We start from the raw sequence: 23,734 nt of genomic DNA on the forward strand, positions 1-23,734 counted from the left end.
GGAGGGAGTTGGAGGGATTGGGAGCTTGGGGTCAATGGATGCAAACTATTGCTCATGGAATGGATTTACAATGAGATCCTGCTGTGTAGCACTGAAAACTATGTCTAGATACTTACAAAGCAGCACAACAATGGGAGAAAAAATTATGTATACATGTATGTGTAACTGGGTCCCCATGCTGTACAGTGGGGGAAAAAAGAGTGTGTTGGGGGAAATAACAATAAAATAACAATAAAAGAAAGAAGGAAGGAGGGAAGGAAGGAAGGAAGGAAGGAAAGGAAAGGAAAGGAAGGAAGAAAGGAAGGAAGTAAGAAAGGCAAATAACCCAGTAAAAAAAGGGAGCAAAATTCATGAAGAAGAAGTTCACAAAAATAAAAAAATTATGTCCAGAAATACAAAGTACTAAACCCCTATAGTAATGAGGGATAAGCAAATCAAAGCTACAATGAGATCATATTTATACCTCTTATGTGGGTAAAAATTTTAAATCTGACAATATCAAGTTAAAGTGAAAATACGGAATAATAAAAACTCAAATGCACTTTTTGGGTGAGCCTAAACTGAGTAACAACTTTAAAAAAATAACTTGATAACTCTGTACTAACAACATGAATGGAAATAGTTGTTACCTCTGGAGAGCAAGCAAGACAGTACTGGGGATGTACACACAGGTAGCTTCAATTGTATTATCATTAATTCTACTTCACAAGTTGTATGGTAGATTCATGGAAATATATTACCTTTTTTAAGATATGTGATTACATAAGCCATTTTGAATATATCAAATATCACACAATGAAACCTTTGAAAATAAGTTTCAATGAGAACAGTTAAGATTGTATATTTTCAATCAGTTATTTATTATAATTCAAAATAAAATATGAATTACAAAACTTCACTGTGGATGTGACCCATGTGGCAGGTTAATAAAACAATGTTTATTCGCTTTTGCATTAACTTGTCTCACAGTTTCTAAAAATAAAAAAAGCTTGAGATACTCTTTTTGATTATTTATGCAAAAAAGGGCCAGATATATGAACTTTTCCCAGATGACTTTCTTTCTGTTTGGCATAACTTATGGCAAGTAAGTTTTGTTTTAGTTTTCTCCAATGTTTTTGCAAACAAATCAAACAGAAGAGCAATCCAAGTAAGGCCAAAGGCACACCAAAGCATGATTATTGCCATGTAAATGTGTGAATAATTCTGAGAAGGATTTATACCTAAGGGCAAAAAATAAATCACGTTTAAATTATTAGAAGACAACTTTTGCTTCTGATCTCTTCTCCTTGTAGCCTGTATCACATTAGTATAAACCCATAATAAGTCAACTTTTAAATTCTAATCAGTGATTATTAAAGACCAGCTGGAAACTAAAAAGTAGTACTTCTTATATTAATATCATATTCACAAGAATACAGAATTATAGTTATACATTTTAGTTACATTAACTGTTTTTGGAACATATCTATTACATGAAGGTAAAAAAGCTCTACTTCTATTACAATTTGAAAAGTAATTGTACAAATATAATCTGAGTTCTGAACATGTCACAGAATGGATTGGAATACAGATGTGCTATAAAATATGGGGCATACATTAATGTGATCATTTCATTGTTTTTGGAAATTTTAAAAATAAATATAAGACTACAAAACACCTTTGAACATACAGATGGCCAGTAAGCACATGAAAAAATGCTCAACATGCCTAATTATTAGAGAAATGCAATATCAAAATTACAGTAAAGTTACACCTCACACCAGTCAGAATGGCCATAATTTATAAGACTACAAATAGCAAATGCTGGAAAGGATTTGGAGAACAGAGAACACTCCTATACCATTGGTAGGAATGTAAATTGATATAACCACTATAGAAAATATCCAGACAAACCTTTCATGAAAAATACACATGCACTCCTATGTTCACTGCAGCTCTATTCACAATAGCCCAAGACATGGAAACAACCTAAATGTTCATCATCAGATGAATGGATTAAGATGTGGTACATATACACAATGGAATACGACTCAGCCATAAAAAGAACAAAATAATGCCATTTGCAGCAACATGGATGCAACTAGAGATTCTCATACTAAGCGAAATAAGTCAAAAGGAGAAAGACAAATACCATATGATAACATGTATATGTGGAATATAAAATATGGCACAAATGAACTTTTCTACCAAACAGAAAGATGTAATGGATGGACTTGTGGTTGCCAAGGGGGAGAGAGAAAGAACTAGGATGGATGGGGAATTTGGGGATGGTAGAGGCAAACTATTAACATTTAGAATGGATAAGCAATCAGGTCCCTATGTACAGCACAGGGAACTACATCCAGTCTCTTGGGACAGACAGTAATGGAAGATAATATGAGAAAAAGAATGTGTATACACACACACACACACACACACACACACACACACACACACACACACATATATATATATATGTATGACTGGGTCACTATGCTGTACAGCAGAAGTTGACTCAACACTGTAAGTCAACTATACCCTACTAAAAAAATAAATTTGATTTAAAAAATACCTTTTAGGGAGTTCCCGTCGTGGCGCAGTGGTTAACGAATCCGACTAGGAACCATGAGGTTGCGGGTTCGATCCCTGCCCTTGCTCAGTGGGTTAACGATCCGGCGTTGCCGTGAGCTGTGGTGTAGGTTGCAGACGCGGCTCGGATCCCGCGTTGCTGTGGCTCTGGCGTAGGCCGGTGGCTACAGCTCCGATTCAACCCCTAGCCTGGGAACCTCCATATGCCGCGGGAGCGGCCCAAGAAATAGCAACAACAACAACAACAACAACAAAAAGACAAAAAGACAAAAAAAAATCTGTTATAAAAAATACCTTTTAAAAGAAATTCAAATTTCGTTTAAAAATTATATGATTATCCATAAATATACATTCATACTCTACCACTAGTTTATTCTTTACAGCTACAAACATGCCAGATATTTTATAACTTTTTATTGTAAAAATCAATTACAAATCATTAGAAAGAATAATACCCATAATCCCAACAACCATCTCACACTATATTGAGACTCAATAAACACTGGCTCCATTATTCCCATCTCTGGGCTACTTTTTTGCCTCCAATATCCTTAAAACTAATACTTTATATCAAAATATAAATAATCATATGAAATTTGGTGGCATTCTGGGTTTTGATAATAAAGAGAATATGTCATTCAATAAAGACTTGCCAAGGAGCACAAGATAAAATATGGCTGTTGAGCAAAAGAACACATTTTAACTGCATTTAAAATTACTTTGGGACAAAGAGAAAGAGAATAAAATGTAAATACATGGCATACATTAGCAAACTTAACTTTATGAAAGACAGCATAATTTTACTGACTGAGATGAATATTGAAAAGGCTTTGTTTTACTATTTAAATTGGCACATTAATTGGATTCTCTTACCCAGCATCTTCCAAATTCCTAATAAAATATCTATGAAGTCCCAGTTCCAGTTAAGTAATAAGATACAAAAGATTTTTTTATTCCGTAGTAAAATTAAGCAAAAGAAAAAACAGACAAAATGAAAATTATTTTCAGTGGTGCCAGCAAAAAGCAATGAATGCATGAAAGCTTGATGAGCTAAATTCTAGAGAGGAATGAGTTCTTTATACATGAGCAGAGAGATGTGACAGCTTCCACGCCTGATCTGGGTTAAGTATGGACATAACAGACACAAAGTAAAATTAGTTATTCCTTAAATAACAGGGTGGACTCAGGATGGATTGTAATCCATATGTGCCAACTCCTCAAAATTGATCATTCAGGCAAATAACTCTCCTATGCCACACCATTCCAAATTTTGCCAAAACATTGGCATGGAGGAAGGCTGGCACAAGGCATTCTTCAGTGTGATTGCGTTTATCACCCACCCAATACATGTATAGCATATACCATATTCTCTTTTCGCTATTACTCTTCTAAGTAAAGGGACCAATAGGGATTATTCCATTTCTGTGACCTAGTGATTAAAAACGTCCCAAATGTCCCTTTTGGTAAACATTAGAGCTGGAAGAAGTTTTATAAGTATTCTTTCTTCCTGGACTGTATGAATTTTTTCAATCTCTGACTGCTAAGTCTATAGCTCTCCTTGAGGAGTCACATTCAGTTATACCTGATGCAATTGGTAAGCCTCTTTAGATCTTCATGGTCAAGAATATTTTCTTCTTCTTTGGGGCCATCAGAGCACTATGAGTATTGAACTCAATTATTGCTGGTATGGATTGTTACCTATTTACATGTCTAAATATTCCCCACTCTATGTGTGCTCCTTATAGGCAGGGGCCAAGTTTTAGCTATGGTTGATTCCCCAGAACACATCACTTAAGACTTTATTATGGGAAGAAAGGCTCAAGAAATACTGATTGCCTTTCTTTATTTGACTTATTTCACTTAGTGTGAGAATCTCTAGTTGTATCCATGTTGCTGCAAATGGCATTATTTTGTTCTTTTTATGGCTGAGTCGTATTCCATTGTGTATATGTACCACATCTTAATCCATTCATCTGATGATGAACATTTAGGTTGTTTCTATGTCTTGGCTATTGTGAATAGAGCTGCAATGAACATAGGGGTGCATGTATATTTTTCAGTGAAAGGTTTGTCTGGACATAGACCCAGGAGTGGGATTTCTGGATCATATGGTAGTTCTATATTTAGTTTTCTGGGGAACCTCCATATTGTTTTCTATAGTGGTTATATCAATTTACATTCCTACCAATGGTATAGGAGTGTTCTCTTTTCTCCAAATCCTTTCCAGCATTTGCTATTTGTAGTCTTATAAATTATGGCCATTCTGACTGGTGTGAGGTATAACTTCACTGTAATTTTGATTTGCATTTCTCTAATAATTAGGCATGTTGAGCATTTTTTTTTCGTGTGCCTGTTAGCCACCCGTATGTCTTCTTTGGAGAAATGTCTTTATAGGCATTGTTTTTTGACTGGCTTTTTCGGGGTTTTGCCATTGAATTGTATGAGTTTTTTTGTTTATTTTGGAGATTAAGCCCTTGTTGGTTGCCTCATTGACAATAATTTTCTCCCATTCCATAGGTTGTCTTTTCATGTTTTTTTTTAAATGGTTTCCTTTGCTATGCAAAAGCCTATAAGTTTAATTAGGTCCCATTGGTTTATTTTTGTTTTTATTTCTATTACCTTGGGAGACTGTCGTAAAAAAAGCATTTGTATAGTTGATATCAGAGAATGTTTTGCCTATGTTCTCTTCTAGGAGTTTTATGGTGTCTTATGTTTAAATCTCTAAACCATTTTGAGTTTATTTTTGTGTATGGTATGAGGGTATGTTCCAGTTTCATTGATTTCCATGCAGCTGTCTAGTTTTTCTAGTACCTCTTGCTGAAGAGGCAGTCTTCATATGATATATGCATTTGTGGAATCTAAAATATGGCACAGATGCACCTATGTACAGAACAGAGACAGTCTCACAGACATGGACAGCAGACTTGTGGTTGCCAAGGGGGAGGGGGAGGGTGTGAGATCAACTGAGAGCTTGGGGTTAATAGGTGCAAACTATTACATTTAGAATGAGTAGGCAGTAAGGTCCTGCTATGTAGCACAGGGAACTATGTCCAATCACTTTTTATAGAACACGATGGAGGATAATCTGAGAAGAAGAGTATCTATGTATATATATATATATATATATATATATATATATATATATACACACATACATGATTGGGCCACTTTGCTGTATAGCAGAAATTGACAGGAAATTGTAAATTAACTATAAAAAAGCATTTTTTAAAAAGATGTAATATATGTATACCCACATACACAATGGAATACTATTAAGTCATGAAAGAGAATGGAATTTTGCCATTTGCAAAAACATGAATGGACTTGCATTATGCTAAGTGAATAAGTAAGACAGAGAAAGAAAAATACTATATAATATCACTTACATGCAGAATCTAAAAAATACAACAAACTAGTGAATAAAACAAAAAAGAAGCAAACTCGCAGATATAGGTAACAAACTAGTGGTGATCAGGGGGGAGGGGGAGGGGAATACAGGTGTGGGGAAACTACTGGGTATAAGATAGGCTCAATGATGTGTTGCACAACACTGAATATAGCCAATATTTTGTAATAACTCTTACTGGAACACAACCTTTAAAACCATATAAAAATTTTTTTATTTTTTAAATAAAAATACAAAAAGAAATAATAAAAAAGATTACTGATTGCTAGGTTGGTTGAGTGGCCAGTTGATCAGCAGAAAAAAAAAATCAACTAGTCCAAGTTTTTCTCACTCCAGTTATTTTATTTTAGATTGAATTGAGTTATGTTGGTCAAATACCTTGTCCAGTTTGATGCAGATGGATGATAGCAGAGGGGATATCATTGCTCTGTTTCTTTTTTCTGTGCTTATTATGGTAGAAGACTGTTTCTTCTCTGTAGGTATGAGATGTACTTGTATTCATGAGAGGGTGCTATATCTATGTTCTTTGGGCTATTTTTGAAAAAATATATTAATAGTAAGAATAATGCTTGATATGATATTGCTAATTTGAGGCAGAAGTTAGCCAAGAACAATGGGAAAGTTTCCCAAAATATACAGCCTGGAGATTTGCTTTTTTCCTTTAAGGAATTCATTAAAAAAAAAAAAAGGCCGTATAGAAATAATCCTTTATACAAAAGATTTCTTGGATATTTTATGGTTGAATTTTAAGTATGCACATGTGTACTTAATGTCTGGCATGGGTGTCTTTGTTTGCTCTTTATATGGTATATTATTTTCCAATGTGAAAGTGGACTTATCTACTGGAAAGAACACTAAATGAATGTTGCATGGGATTCATCCTTTGCACCAACTGTTTTCATTACACATGAACTTTGAATGCTTTTATGAGCAAGTAGTGATATACTTTGAAAGGAGTTCTTTTGCTCCATTTTTCCAAAAGTGGTGTGCTCTGTAGCCCGAACAATGAGAAAGTTGGATGGGGAGGAATTATTTTGGATTCTTTTGTGAATTGTCAGATGTTTTAAAAATTGTTTTGGCCTCTACCCTAGCTCCTATAAGATAAATGCATCTTTCTTTTTTGCTTTTACTTCAAATCCTGTTGATTCTGTGGCTGTGAATTCTAATACAAGTCTAAGATTAATATTAGTTGACTTACCTATTACATAGTCACCAAAACCAATGGTACTTAAGGAGATGAATGCAAAATATAATCCTTCCCTGTAAGTCCAGCCCTCTGTATGCATGAAAAGTAATGGTGGTAACAGGATGAAAAGGCTAAGTCCAGTTACCAAGAAAAAGAGGATCGTGTAAATTCTGATTCGTCTCTAAAGAAAAGAAGACAAATAAATGTAAGAAAGAAGGAAGGAGAGGAGAGGGAGTGGAAAGGACAAGAGGGATGGGGGAAGAACAGAAGGAGAGAGAGACAAAGGAAGGAGGATGTTAGTATCAACTCTAGGGCAGTCAGAGAGCTATTGTCCACTAAACCACTTTTTCCCCCCTTACAGATCTTTCTCTTACCAAGGGCTTCCTTGGACTAGCCTCCCACTCTCTGACTTTCAGACTTCCTGTGCAACTAGGAGAATATCCCAATGGAATCATCATCTTTCTTGCTAAGCCTTCATTTCTGTTTTTTTTTTTCTTCATGCATTGCCCTTTACATTGTTTTGTTTTGTTTTTGTTTTTGTTTTGTTTTTTTTATTTTCCCACTGTACAGCAAGGGGGTCAGGTTATCCTTACATGTATACATTACAATTACAGTTTTTTAATGTAAAATAATCCCTTTCTTCTGCCCTCCCTAGGACTCAGACTAAAATGTTCTTTTGGTTTGTAACCAATTTACTTCTTCCTCCAGCTCTGGGTCCTAACTGGCTCTGTAAAAGTGCAGGCTAGACCATCATCATCTAGAGGTTCAGGACATTAACTTTTTGAAGCAAATAAAATAATCTTATTTTGTGAAGAGACATTCCAACACTTCAGATTATAAGAGAAAATAGATGCATTTTCCCATCTAAAAGCTGGATAATCCATGTATAATTTATCATATTAATTGATTAAATGCTTTGTATGATGTAATTCAAATTCATCCTAACAAGGCTTTATTGAATGTTTCCTATTGGCTAGCATCAGGGGAGATATTCAAGATATAAAGTAAAAATAAGAATTTGTCCATGTAGAGATTATAGTTTTGACAGAAGAAACAGCATTAGAAAGAACATGTTTTTAGCTTTTTTTTTTAACTTTTGCTGGTAGAATACTTCATATGAGACAGACACTATGCTAAAAACTATACATATTATTTGATTGATTATGGTAAAGAGACATCTCTTAAATATTCCTTAAACTTTAACACTTATGTAATATGCTTAGTGCAATGATTACATTAGATTGTGGGATTTGCAGTACTTCCTAAATTTGGTGGAACATGAAGCTGATGTTATAAAATTCTTATATGTCTTATTTCTCCAAAAAATGGGACACATGCACTCATTATCAACTTTGGAGATACTTTACATAAGATACCCATAGAAGAATAAAGCAGAATTAGAGAAAAGTGAAAGAAATAGATGGCTGACTTTTAGTATGTATTCTAGAACTGTTAAGAGGCTTTGGGAATAAGGGAAAGTTGATACTGAGGGTTTAATTTTCCGTGGAAGTACTGTTAATAACTCCTTTTGTTTAACTTTGTGTCATGGTGACAAGCTCAGAACCTTCAATATCACTAAGAGAATTTTATCTCAGTAATACTATTATCTGGTGTACTGAGTGACTGTCTGATGAGTTTGTTTATAGACATATCTGTAAGCATGTAATAGGTCCAACTTTGGCTTTGTGTAGCTTTTGAAAGGCAATATCCAAGAGATTTTACATCTCTAAAATGATCAAGTCTTTGATCTAAGACATAATTACAAGGATTGATAACATGGCCCCAGGAAAAAATGGGCAAAATTTTTCCAGATGCTGTCTGATCTTCCTTGAAGGGTAAAGCAACTCTTCAGCCTAAACTATTTCAGAGGACTTTTTGATCCCTAAGGAATGCTAAGAGCTCTTGCCTTTTGGTCCACCTCTCCCAGAGTCCACCCCCAAGAGAGGATTACTGATAGAAAAGAGTCAAGTCCAAGGGTATTCACTGACCACCACTATAGGGGTAGGCGGCCAAATAATTTCCCAAGAGTTTATTTCTCTGGACTCCACTTCCTTGAGACTGGGGAAGAAACACCAGCCAGGACCTGCTCTTACTTAGCAGTGCTCTTTCCTAAGAAGACCTGGGAAAGCTGGCCTAGATCAGGCCTGTGTAGACATCAAGCTGGCCTTTTAATTATCACACTTAAGCCATTGGACGTGAGTTCAGAGAGGAAGGGGAAGGAGCTAGCTGCCTCAGTTGTCTGTCATCTTAAACTGGATTCTTTAGGCAGAAGAGATTATTGCTCAAGTGCAGTCTGATTTGTAGGAATGCTTAAGGTAACCCCAAGGCAATACAAGCAAACAATTTACTTGTCCTTGTCTTATCATCATCTCTCTTTCTGGGATAGGTGGAATATCAAGAATGGACTATCCATCCATGTCGCCTCTATCTCGCTTTGCCTCAGCTCAACACAAATTTGACCGACAATTTTCCATAATAGCTTCCTCTAATTGTATATATATATATACATATATATATGTATATATATAATTTATATATACACACACATACATACATGTATATATATATACACCACACACACAGACACACACACACACACACACATATAAAATCATAGCCTAAAATAATTTTTGGCCATTAACAGTGTTGACAAAGGCATTCTGAGAGAAAAGAGCTCAGAACCTATGATCAGAAGAATTTAAGTTGATAATTTCCTCTAGAAAATCCAGATGTTAGATTTTACCATACTTGCCTCAGAGGGTGGTTCAAGGCATCAAATAAAATCAGGATTGTAAAATTGCATTTATACTATATTATTCTACAAGTATTCTTTGAAATATATCTCCTATTTTCTGAAGAAGAAAAATAAACACAATGTAGTGATTTTGGTTTGGATATCCTTTTCTTGATCCAGGAGCTCCATAAAAAAACAGATCAAGCATACACACACACACACACACACACACACACACACACTTAAATACGATAGATAGATAGATAGATAGATAGATAGATAGATAGATAGATTCTTTTAGCATATGTTTAACAAGAATGTAAGTTGTGTTGTGTGCTTGTTCTGCTTAAGGTTATGAACCTATGCATACATAAAAACAAAACAAAACTATCACTTAGTAAACATTACCTCTTCCATTCCCATATTCTGAAGGTATTTCTCAAATCCCGAAAGTGGTCGTAATATGGCATTGCTCACAGCTTTAAGGAATATGATAGTTAGAGGAATCCCAAGCAAAGCATAGAAGACACAGAATATCTGACCCATAGGAGTTCTGGGTGCAATTGACCCATAACCTGATGGATGATAAAAGATAAATTTAATATCTGCTCATTATTACTAGTCCTTGGGACATGCACTTGTGATGTTTTGTTGTTGTTGATGTTGTCTTACCAGAGTCCCAGCAGCACACACAGATTTTAAGAGAAAACATATTACGCAGTCAGTTCATATCCAGGAATTTCTCCTAAGGAAATGACTAGAAAAGTGAGAAGTATGGATTTTTTCCCCAAGATAGAAGCCATGGGCCATGATGACATCCAATCCCAAAACCCTGACCTCATGTGGACCCCTGAAATGCAAGATTCTCCCACTTCTTTTATTGAACTATAATATGCAAGTAATAATGGCTTTTAAACAAATATGATCAGAGTTCCCTTTGTGGCTCAGCAGTTAATGAACCCGACTAGTATCCATGAGGATGCAGGTTCCATCCCTGGCCTCGCTCAGGTGGGTTAAAGATCTGGCATTGCCATGAGCTGTGGTGTAGGTCGCAGACACAGTTCTGATTCCATGTTGCTGTGGCTGTGGTGTAGCCCAGATGCTGTAGCTCCAATTCAACCCCTAGCCTGGGAACCTCCATATGCCTCTGGTGCAGCCCTAAACAACCAAAATAAGTAAATAAATAAATGAATATTATCAATTTGCTAGAAATTTAAAATTTTCCCTTACTAAAACTAAATGCATATTCACAGTTATGGAGAATGATGCATCCTATTTTTAGTAAGGGAAAATAGATTTGAGCATGCCATACTTGAGAATAACAGTTGTCACTTACTAATTTTCTCTATTCTCATGAGAAGGACAATTCCATGGCAATGCCCGACTTAAAGTGCTATTTCCCAGGAATCTCCCAAGGGTTTTGGCTACAGCTATCTTAAGCTGTGCTTATTCTTTTTGTAAATCCTAATGGCTCTTGGTTGATAATAAAATATCTCAGCATTGTCTAAAATTTTAGCAGAAACCTATGGTAATTTTTGTTTTTAAATCTCACAATTCTCCAGCTAAGGTAGATGTGAATTCTAGAGAAACTTGTAAACATATTTTATTAGGGGTCCTAGAAAATCTGACTGGTTCTGGCTTTGCTACTCATCTCATCAGTATGCTGGAAGATTAGGTAGAAATGCCATTGCCAAGACCACCCACTAAAGAAAATAGGCACATAGAGTTTGTTATGGAAGAGACAAATGACTTGAAAACATGAAATGATGGAAAAGCTGTGTATACTAATGAAATACCATTTTCAAAACAAAATCAGGTTGAGTTCGCAGGTTGAAGGGTTATGGCTCATGCAAAGTTCCATGGTATGATAAAAATTTAACTGATTGATATCCTAAATAAAAAGAAACTAAATTAAACTAAAAATAAAGCACCTTACTCACCTATTGTACTTAATGTGGATGCCACAAATGAGAAAGAGTTCCTAAAACTCCAACTAAAATAAACAACTCCAGTTCTTACGGGGATTATTCCATGTTTTATAGACAAAGCCAGCATCTACAAGTTAAACAAAAACAATAAGCATAAATTTGATGAAATGTATGTCTTTCCCTTAAAGCATTTTAGAAAAAAAATACACCTTTATGGAATTTAGATTCTAGCAGAGGGAAAGAAACACAATCAATCATTATATAACATGTTAAGAAGCAATAAGAGATAAGGAGAATAAAGTGGAATAAAAGTACTGGGGGGGGATAGTCAGGGAAAGTCTCATGAGAAAATAAGATTAAACAAGGGTTTAAAGGTAGTGAGAAGGTTAGCCAAAAAATATTTGGGGAAAGAGCATTCCAAGGAGAGGAAACAACTAGATAAACAGTAAGAGCCTTAAGGTAAAATGCTGGAATATTCTAAAAGCATCAAGCAGCATGACTAGCAAAATGTTGAGGGAAGAATAAGAGTAAGAGAATGTAAGAAAGGAAATAAAGTAAGGGCACCAGATCATGTAAGATCAAAGATTTAGCCTTCAATCTGAATGGGAAGGGTTATTGGAAGATGATGAGCAGAGAAAATGACTTACATACCAGAAAGATAATGAAAGGATGATTATGACTGCTGCATTTAAAAGGTAATATGGAGAGCAAAGTCAAAGCTGGAAGATTTGTTAGGAGAATACTGTAGAACCTTGGATTCTCTAGAAGAGACCAACCAAATGGTGCTCAGTGAGACCAAGCAGCAGCAGTGATGGTGATGAGAAGCATGTTTATGACATTCTGAAGCCTGAGCCAACAGAACTTTCTGAGAGATAAAAACTGACTCTAAGAGAAAGAGTGTAGTCAAGGATGACTCTCAGACTTCTCACCTGATGGAGTTGCCATCAGCTGGGGATAAGGAAAGCTGAGGTTGTTGAGGGTGATGGCAAATTTTCCTTTTGAAAGGAAAAAGCAGATGTCCATTTTTGGAAATGATGAGTCTGAGTAGTTTGTTAGATGTCCAAATAGAGATTTCTCATAGGCAGGTAGATATACAATCTGGAATTTATAAGAAAGGCCTCAGCTGGAAATATAAATTTGGGAGTTAATTGGCACGTACATGGTATTTAAGGCTTAGACTAGATGAACCACAAAGGAAATGAGTTTAAATAGAAAAAATGTCTGAGGACTGAATCCAGGAGTCCTTCAACAACAAGAAATTATTCAGATAGAACCAGAAAAGATAAATAATAAGGAACAACTGGTAAAATAGGAGGAAAATCAGGATCAGAATGTGGAGTCTTGGAAGCAGTGAGAGGAAAGTTATCAAGAAGGAGAGAGTGCAAATCAGATTAAGATGGTGGAATAGAAGGACTGGAGCTCAACTTCTCTCCTAAAAACAACAAAATTCACAACTAAAGACTGAGCACTCTTCACCAAAATGGACCAGAAACCTTAAAAAAGATACCCCAGAAGAAAAAGAGGAGGCCACATCAAGAGGTAGGAGGGGTGATTTCACGATATAAACAACCCCATACCTCCCTGGTGGGAAGCTCCACAGACTGGAAACTAACTGGTTCACAGAGACTCACCTACACGAGTGAGAGTTCTGAGCCACACATCAAACTCTCACGTGTGGGGATCTGGCACAGGGAGAAAGAGCCCCGGAGCATCTGGCATTGAAGGCCAGTGGGGCTTGTGTGCAAGAGCTCCACGGGACTGGGGGAAACAGAGACCCCATTCTTAAAAGGCACACACAGACTTTCACGTGCACTGAGTCCCAGGGCAAAGCAAAGTCTCCAAGGGAATCTGGGTCAAACCTGACCACAGTTCTTGGAGGACATCCTGGGAAAACAGGGGTGAATGTGGCTTGTTGTGAGGGAAGGACATTGAAAGCAAAGCTCTCAGGAATATTCAGCAGCAGTGCCTTTCTCTGGAGGTGGCCATTTTGGGAAAATCTGGCCCCACCTGTCAGTCAGTGCTGAGAAGCCCCAGGGCAAACAACAACCCAGGTGGGATCACAGCCCCACCCCTCAGTAAACAGGCTACCTAAAGACCCCTCAGGCACACAGCTGCCTCTAATCCCATCCAGAGACTAAGCCCCACCCACCAGAGGAATTAGAATCCGCTCCTCCTACCAGGGGGCAGTCATCAGCCCCTCCCATCAGGAAGCCTACACCGAGCCCCCATACCGACTCCAGCCACAGGGGGGCAGACATCAGAAGTAAGAGAGGCTACAACTCTATTATCCCTAAGAAGGTCACCACACCAAAAACCTATAAAAATAAAAAGACAGAGGACTATAACTCAGATGAGGGAGAAAGGAAAAACCCCAGAAAAACAGCTAAGCCATGAGGAGATTCTCAGCCTCCAGGAAAAACACTTTAGACTGTTGATGCTGAAGAAGATGCAAGACATTGGAAATAAACTGGAGGAAAAGATGGATAACTTACAGGAAACACTGAGCAAAGAGATACAAGATATAAAACTTAAACAAGAAGATATGAAATGTAATTGTAATGTATACATGTAAGGATAACCTGACCCCCTTGCTGTACAGTGGGAAAAGAAAAAAAAAAGAAAAAAAAGGGAAAAAAAAGAAGATATGCAAAATACAATAACTGAAATAAAAAACTCACCAGAAGCAGCTAACAGCAGAATACAGGAGGCAGAAGAACGAATAAGCGAGGTGGAGGACAGATTAGAAGAAATTATGGATGCAGAACAGAAAAGAGAAAAAAGATTGAAAACAAATGAAGAGAGTCTCAGAGAACTCTGGGACAACGTGAAACACACCAACATCCGTATTATAGGGGTGCCAGAAGGAGAAGAGAGAGAGAAGGAGACAGAAAAAATATTCCAAAAGAAAATAGCCAAAAACTTCCCTAACATGGGAAAGGAACCACTCACTCAAATCCAGGAAGCACAACGAGTACCATACAAAATAAACCCAAGGAGGAACACCCCAAGACACATACTAATCAAACTGACCAAAATTAAAGACAAAGAGAAAATCTTGAAAGCAGCTAGAGAATAGAAACAAATAACATACAAGGGAACCCTGATAAGCTATCGGCAGATTTTTCAACAGAAACTCTGCAGGCCAGAGAGGAGTGGCATGATATACTCAACGTGATGAAAGGAAAACACTGCCAACCAAGATTACTCTACCCAGCAAGGCTCTCATGCAGATTTGAAGGAGAAATCAAAACCTTCACAGATAAACAAAAGCTGAGAGAATTTAGCAACACTAAACCAGCTTTACAACAAATACTAAAGGAACATCTCTAGGCAGAAAAGAACAACAGAAGAAGGAAAGGAAAAAGAGCAGCAAAAACAAATCCAAAGTAATTAATAAAATGGCAATAAGAACATACATATCAATAATTACCTTAAATGTGAATGGACTAAACGCCCCAACCAAAAGACATAGACTGGCTGAATGGATTCAAAAACAAGACCCATATATATGCTGTCTTCAAGAGACCCACTTCACTTCTAGGGACACATACAAATTGAAAGTGAGAGGATGGAAGAAAATATTTCATGCAAACGGGGTTCAAAAGAAAGCTGGAGTAGCAATACTCATATCGGACAAAATAGATTTTAAAATGAAGAATATTTTCAGGGACAAGGAAGGACATTACATAACGATCAAAGGATCAATCCAAGAAGATGATATAACAATTTTAAATATCTACACACCCAACACGGGTTCACCACAATATATAAGGCAACTGCTAACAACCTTCAAAGGAGAAATCGACAATAACACAATCATAGTGGGGGACATTAACACCCCACTTACAGCAATGGACAGATCAACCAGACAGAAAATCAATAAGGAAACACTGGCCCTGAATGAAGCATTAAACCAGATGGACTTAATAGATATTTATAGGACATTTCATCCAAAAGCAACAGAATACACATTCTTCTCAAGTGCACATGGAACATTCTCTAAGATGGATCACATCCTGGGCTACAAATCCAACCTCAGTAACTTTAAGAAAGTTGAAATCATATCAAGCATCTTTTCCAACCACAATGCTATATGACTGGAAATCAACAGCAAGAAAAAAACTACAAAAAACACAAACACGTGGAGACTCAACAACATGCTACTAAACAACCAATGGATCACTGAAGAAATCAAAGAGGAAATTAAAAAATACCTAGCAGCAAATGTCAACGAAGATACGACACTCCAAAACCTATGGGATTCAGCAAAAGCCATTCTAAGAGGGAAGTTTATAGCAATACAAGCCCACCTCAGGAAACAAGAAAAAGCCCAAATAAACAAGCTAACTTTACATCTAAAGCAGCTAGAGAGAGAAAAAGTTAGTAGAAGGAAAGAAATCATAAAGATAGGGCAGAAATCAATGAACTAGAAAACAGAAAACCATAGAAAAGATCAATGAAACGAAAAGCTGGTTCTTTGAAAAGATCAACAAAATTGATAAACCCTTAGCCAGACTTATCAAGAAAAAGAGAGAGAGGACTCAAATCAATAAAATTAGAAATGAAAAAGGAGAAGTAACAACAGACATCACAGAAATACAAAGGATCATAAGAGACTACCATATGCAACTACATGCCAATAAAATGGAAAACGTAGAAGAAATGGTCAAATTCTTAGAAAAGTACAATCTTCCAAGACTAAACCAAGATGAAATAGAAAAGATGAATGGACCAACCACAAGAACTGAAATTGAAACTGTGATTTAAAAACTTCCAACAAACAAAAGTCCAGGACCAGATGGCTTCACAGGCGAATTCTATCAAACATTTAGAGAAGAGCTAACACCTCTCCTTCTGAAACTATTTCCAAAAATTGCAGAGGAAGGGATACTCCCAAACTCATTTTATGAGGCCACCATCGCCCTGACACCAAAACCAGACAAAAATACCACAAAAAAAGAAAACTACAGGCCAATTTCACTGATGAACATAGATGCAAAAATCCTCAACAAAATACTAGCAAACCATATCCAACAATACATTAAAAGGATTGTACATCATGATCAAGTGGGATTTATCCCAGGGATGCAAGGGTTCTTCAATATCCGCAAATCCATCGATGTGATACATCACATTAACACACTGAAAAATAAAAACCATATGATCCTCTCAATAGATGCAGAAAAAGCCTTTGACAAAATCCAACACCCATTTCTGATAAAAACCCTTCAGAAAGTGGACATAACGGGAACCTACCTCAACATGATAAAGGCCATATACGACAAACCCACAGCAAACATCATTCTCAATGGTGAAAAGCTGAAAGAATTCCCCCTGAGATCAGGAACAAGACAAGGATATCCACTCTCACCACTACTCTTCAACATAGTTCTGGAAGTCCTAGCCACAGCAATCAGAGAAGTAAAAGAAATAAAAGGAATCCAAATTGGAAAGGAAGAAGTAAAACTATCACTATATGCAGATGACATGATACTATACCTAGAGAATCCTAAAGACTCAACCAGAAAACTCTTAGAGCTCATCCACGAATTTGGCAAAGTCGCAGGATACAAAATCAATACACAGAAATTGATGGCATTTCTATACACTAACAATGAAAAAGCAGAAAAGGAAATTAGGGAAGCAATCCCATTTACCATCACATCAAAAAGAATAAAATACCTAGGAATAAACCTACCTAAAGAAACAAAAGACCTGTACTCTGAAAACTACAAGCCACTGATGAAAGAAATCAAAGACGACACAAATAGATGTAAAGATACACCATGTTCGTCAATTGGAAGAGTTAATATCATCAAAATGACTATACTACCCAAGGCAATCTACAGATTCAATGCAATCCCTATCAAATTACCAAAGACATTTTTCACAGAACTTGAACAAAATATCTTAAAGTTTATTTGGAAGCACAAAAGACCCAGAATAGCCAAAGACATCCTGAAAAAGAAAAATGGAGCTGGAGGAATCAGGCTCCTGGATTTCAGACTATACTACAAAGCAACAGTCGTCAAAACTGCATGGTACTAGAACAAAGACAGAAATATAGATCAGTGGAACAGGATAGAAAGCCCAGAATTAAACCCATGTACCTACAGCCAACTAATCTATGACAAAGGGGGCAAGAATATACAATGGAGAAAGGACAGCTTGTTCAATAAGTGGTGCTGGGAAAACTGGACAGCCACATGGAAAAGAATGAAATTAGAACACTCCCTAACACCATACGCAAAAATAAACTCCAAATGGATTAAAGACCTAGATATAAGACCAGATAATATCAAACTCCTAGAGGAAAACATAGGCCAAACACTCTCTGACATAAACGACAGCAACATCTTCCCAGATCCACCTATCAGAGTATTGACAATAAAAAGAAAAATAAACAAAGGGGACCCACTCAAACTTCAAAGTTTCTGCACAGCAAAGGAAATCTTAAACAACACAAAAAGACAACCCACAGAATGGGAGAAAATCTTTGCAAGTGATTCAACTGACAAGGGATTCATCTCCAAAATTTATAAACACCTTCTGCAGCTCCATACCAAAAAAACAAACAACCCCATCAAAAAATGGGCAGAAGATCTAAACAGACAAGTCTCCAAAGAAGACACACAGAGGGCCAAGAAACACATTAAAAGATATTCAACATCACTCATTATTAGAGAAATGCAAATCAAAACCACTCTGAGGTACCACCTTACACCACCCAGAATGGCTATCATCCAAAAGTCTACAACAATAAGTGCTGGAGAGGTTGTGGAGAAAAAGGAACACTAGTACACTGTTGGTGAGATTGTAAATTAGTGCAACCACTGTGGAAAGCAGTATGGAGACTCCTCAGAAAACTAAACATAGAACTACCATTTGATCCAGCAATCCCACTCCTGGGCATCTATCCAGGGAAAACCACGACTCACAAAGACACATGTACTCCAATGTTCATTGCAGCACTGTTTGCAACAGCCAAGACATGGAAACAACCTAAATGTCCATCAACAGAGGCATGGATCAAGAAGAAGTGGTACATATACACAATGGAATATTACTCAGCCATTAAAAAGAACGAAATACCAGCATTTTTTGCAACATGGATGGACCTAGAAACTATCATGCTAAATGAAGTCAGCCATACAATGAGACACCAACATCAAATGCTTTCACTGACATGTGGAAACTGAAAAAAAGGACAGACTGAATTTCTTTGCAGAATAGATGCTGACTCACAGACATTGAAAAACTTATGGTCTCCGGAGGAGACAGTTTTGGGGGTGGGGGGATATGCTTGGGCTGTGGGATGGAAATCCTGTGAAATCAGATTGTTATGATCATTATACAACTACAGATGTGATAAATTCATTTGAGTAATGAAAAAAAATGAAAAAAGAAAAGAAAAGAAGAGAAAAGAAGGAGAGAGTGATAAACTGTGACAAAAGCTTATGTCAGGTGAGGACAGATTGTCAATTTTTTTTTCAGGTGATGTCACATTTTAAATTTGAAGTATAGTTGGGTTACAATGTTGTGTTATTTTCTGGTGTAGAGTAAAGAGATTCAACTATATGTTTTTATCATATTCTTTTCCATTGTGGTTTTTTACATAATACTGAATATAGTTTCCTGTGCTATACAGTAGGTCCTTGCTGTTTATCTATATATAGTAGTTTGTGCCTACTAATCCCAAACTCCTAATTTATCCTTTCCCCACACTTTCCCTTTTGATAACCATAAATTTGTTTTCTATGACTGTAAGTCTATTTTAGCTTTGTAAATAAGTTCACTTGTATCTTTTTTTAGATTCCATATATGAGCAATATCCTATGATATTTGCCTTTGCTTACTTCACTTAGTATAGTAATCTCTAGGTCCATCTATGTTGCTGTAAATGGCATTATTTCATTCTTTTTATAGCTGAGTAATATTCCATTGTATATATACTTATATGTGCACACACACACACACACACACACACACACACATATCTTCTTTATTCATTTTTCACTGGACATTTAGAGTGCTTCCATTTCTTGGCTATTGTAAATAGTGCTGCTATGAACATAAGGGTGCATTATCTTTTTGAATTAGACTTTTCTCAAGATATACACCTAAGAGTGGGATTACTGGGTCATATGGTAACTCTACTTTTAGTTTTTTAAGGAACCTCCATACTATTTTCCATAGTGGCTGTACAAACTTACATTCCCACTAACAGAGTAAGAAGGCTCCCTTTTCTACACACCTTTTCCAGCATTTATTATTTATAGACTTTTAATGATGGTCAGTCTGCCTGGTGCAAGGTGATACCTCATTGTAGTTTTGCTTTGCATTTCTTTAATAGTTAGCAATGTTGAGCATCGTTTCATGTGCCTATTGGCCATCTGTATGTCTTTGGAGAAATGTTTGTTTAGGTCTTTTGCCTTTTTTTTTTTTTTTGCAGAGTACTATTTATGATTTTATTTTTATAGGGAGAGAAAAAATTACCTTATATATGTATATATACGTATATATTTGTGTTTATGTTACATTTAGAGAAAGAAAAATAAATAATCTAAGAAATGAGGAGAGACAATGGAAGCAATGAACTTAACTTTTTCTCTCTCTTTTTTTTTTTTGGCCACGCGCATGACACATGGAAATTCCTGGGCCAGGGAATGAACTTATGTCACAAGTGACAACACCAGATCCATTAGCCACCAGGGAATGCCAATGACCAGCCTTTTCTATATTTGCCTTTATATTGTTTGAAACATTTTAATAATCATGTATTGTCATGTAATTTTTAATTATTATTATTTTTAATAGTTATTTCCCTAGTACAATTTTTTTTACTGTACAGCATGGTGACCCAGTTACACATACATGTACACAGTCTATTTTCTCACATTATCATGCTCCATCATAAGTGGCTAGACATAGTTTCCAGTGCTACATAGCAGTCTTGTGCCCATTTTTAATTGGGCTGTTCTTTTGTCATTGAGTTGTATGAGTTGTTTGTATATTTTGGAAATTAAGCCCTTGTCAGATGCATCATTTACAAATATTTTCAGTCCATAGGTTGCCTTTTTATTCTGTTTATGGTTTCCCTTGTTGTGCAAAATCTCATAAGTTTGATTAGGTCCCATTTGTTTATTTTTGCTTTTTTTTTTTTTTTTTTTTTTTGTCTTTTTGCCATTTCTTGGGCTGCTCTTGCAGCATATGGAGGTTCTCAGGCTAGGGGTCGAATCGGAGCCAGAGCCTCCAGCCTACGCCAGAGCCACAGCAACACAGGATCCGAGCAGCGTCTGCAACCTACACCACAGCTCACGGCAACGCCAGATCCTTAACCACTTAGCAAGGCCAGGGATTGAACCCACAACCTCATGATTCCTAGTCAGATTCGTTAACCACTGCGCCACGACGGGAACTCCCTATTTTTGCTTTTATCCTTATTGCGTTGAGAGACTGCATATTGTCAAATCTGAATTATGGCCATGTTCTTAAGTGACTCCATAGGAGGGGGTATGTGGATTTCTGATGGAAATGGTGGACACCATAGTCATGTGCACACAGTAGGCAAAGAAAGACATAAAGACCACATTAGGGCTACCTGTGATTTATATAGAAGTGGAACGGACTCTTGTTTTCTTGCCTTCTCACATAAAATTCTATTCAAATAACACTAAACATATCCAAAACAAAATTATAAAGGACACTATTGAAAAGAAAGAAGCATAGGTAAATCTGACTTGTGAAGACTTCCTAAAACACATGAAAGAGATGAAATTGGTTGCTAAAGGCACAGAGACAAAAATGCCCAAAACACAAAAGAAAAAATAAGGGCAGTCTGTCAGGGGGAGGAATGCTGCTTTTCACATAAATATCCCAAATGTACTTCAAACTCAGCATCACTGATGACACATGAGCCAGACAGACACGCATAAAGTTATTGAAGGAAGAATGGGAGGATGGGAGGAGAAAGGAAGGAAAGAGGGAGGGGAGAGGAGGAAGGGTTTTTTTTTTCAGTGTTTTCTATAAACCCCCTATAACTCTGCTAGCAGAAACAGACAAAAATAGCATGAAATAATGCCTGCACAACTCTGAATATATTAAAAACCAATGAATCTTAAACCTTAAATAAGTGAATTGCATAGTATAAGATCTCAATAAAGCTATTATTTTTAAAAAGCACATAGTGATTTACATAATCATCACCACAATCAAGATTTATAGCTATTGTTTCAACAGAGCACAAAGATCTCCCTCATTCTACCCATTTTTAGTCACATCTACAACCATTACCCTCTATCCTTAATCTCTGGTGACCTATCTCTATAATACTGGTTTGATGCTTTTTAAAGGATTCCAGATATTTTCTAAAATTCTTGATTCTTTGCTAGATTTTCTTAAACTATTAACTACATTTATTTTAAAGACTTTACATCATAACTTCATATCAAATTATTGGTGAGTCACTTTCTAACCTCTGTAGTTTCACTTAGTTTCCAGTCAATAGCTTCGACTTGTAATTATACTTCCTAATTTTCAATTGGGTTCTGGACATTGTATACGAAAATTTGTAGAGACTCTGGATGATGTTCTCATCCTAAAAAGAGGGTTTGGTGTTTCATTTGGCAGGCAGATGGAATCCAGCAGATCACCTTGATCTGTTGAGAGTTAATTGTATACTTTGTTAAGGCTTATCCTGTTTTCAATTTGACTCCTGGAGTGTGATTTTTCTGGGATCTCAACAGGAGGTCTAAGGCATTTATTAAATCTCTCTAATTTGGTTAAATTTGACCTCTGATTTCTGTCTCCCCAGCAACAGACCACTGCTAACATCTCTGCATAGTTCTTGAGAATCACAGGTGCTGCTAGAATTTTTCTGAGGCCCTGATCTGCACATGCACAATTAAGGAGTAGGCCAGCAGCTTGAGAAGAATTTGAAGCAGATTTAGAATTTGGGGGTGTGGGTTTCATTCTGAGGATTTCTCCTCTTTGGGATTTTCTCCTCAAATTATTACAACCACTGCTGGAACCCCAGTTCTGACATCCTGATGCTTTAGCCTGGTAAAAGCTCTGCTTTCCACTAGGGCTTATTGCCAATCAGCAAGCTGGGTTAAAGGGAACATGCCACAGAATCAAGGACAAGTAAATTGGAGCTCAGCTCATATGCTTTCTCTAAATAGCCATCCCCCTTTCTGCCTCCTTTGCTTATTATACCTCTGGGTTTTCCATTCTTTTTCTAATATGTGTTTGACTTTATAATTGTTATAAATGGTAGTGTTAATCCAATACTAGTTTTTCTGTCCTGAAGCTCAGGATATCTTCTACCATTCCAATAACCTTGTGATGTCTGCTCTGTAATTTTTCCTCTTACCTGTATTTGTTTTACCCCTTTGCATACTTTCATTGTTGTCTTTATATCTCCTATCACTATAAGGGCTTGTCTTTTTTTCCCCCTATTTCTCTTCAGATGACAGGAAACTTGTGCTATTAGGTAAAATACACAGAAAGGCATTCTATCAAATCTATCTATAGCTATCTTCCACACAATTGGCAAATGTGTAATTCTCAAAATGAAACCCCTTCATCTCTTACCTGCAAAAAGATTTCAAGTTCTTCTGGAGTTATATTGACATAGTTCTTCATTAAAGCTGTTTCGGCATCCAGAAAGGAATTCTTCAACTTTTCCTGAATGTCTGTCTCCAAAGTTTGAAATACCTTTGCTCCCATCAAGCAGTAGCTCATAAAACCAATCAATAGCACGTACCTAGAGACTTGAGAAGCAACCAACTCTATTAAAAAAAAATCTAAAGACCAGAGATCTTCCTCCATGGCTCAGCAGTAACGAGCCCAACTAGTATCCCTGAGGACTCAGGTTCAATACCTGGCCTCACTCAGTGGGTTAAAGATCTAGC

The 23,734-nt window shown here is 36.6% G+C and overlaps 1 protein-coding gene across 1 annotated transcript in view; it reads right to left on the bottom strand.

Annotated features, from left to right (window-relative positions):
- Positions 1-841: 841 nt before the first annotated feature.
- LOC102167516 (potassium channel, subfamily K, member 16-like) overlaps positions 842-23,734 on the bottom strand; it is a 24,811-nt gene continuing 1,918 nt past the window's right edge. Inside the window, exons 2-6 of the mRNA XM_005660014.4 lie at positions 23,415-23,593; positions 11,835-11,949; positions 10,303-10,469; positions 7,173-7,341; positions 842-1,220 (exon numbers count right to left, since the gene is read on the bottom strand). Of these exons, the coding sequence (XP_005660071.2) occupies positions 1,012-1,220; positions 7,173-7,341; positions 10,303-10,469; positions 11,835-11,949; positions 23,415-23,593 (839 nt within the window). The 3' untranslated portion in view covers positions 842-1,011. The remainder of the gene's footprint in view (positions 1,221-7,172; positions 7,342-10,302; positions 10,470-11,834; positions 11,950-23,414; positions 23,594-23,734) is intronic.

This window comes from Sus scrofa, chromosome 1, assembly GCF_054392235.1.
Source record: "Sus scrofa isolate SSC_HxYL_T2T_F1_AM1 chromosome 1, Sscrofa_HxYL_maternal_Yorkshire_Landrace_v2.0, whole genome shotgun sequence".
Taxonomy (NCBI): domain Eukaryota; kingdom Metazoa; phylum Chordata; class Mammalia; order Artiodactyla; family Suidae; genus Sus; species Sus scrofa.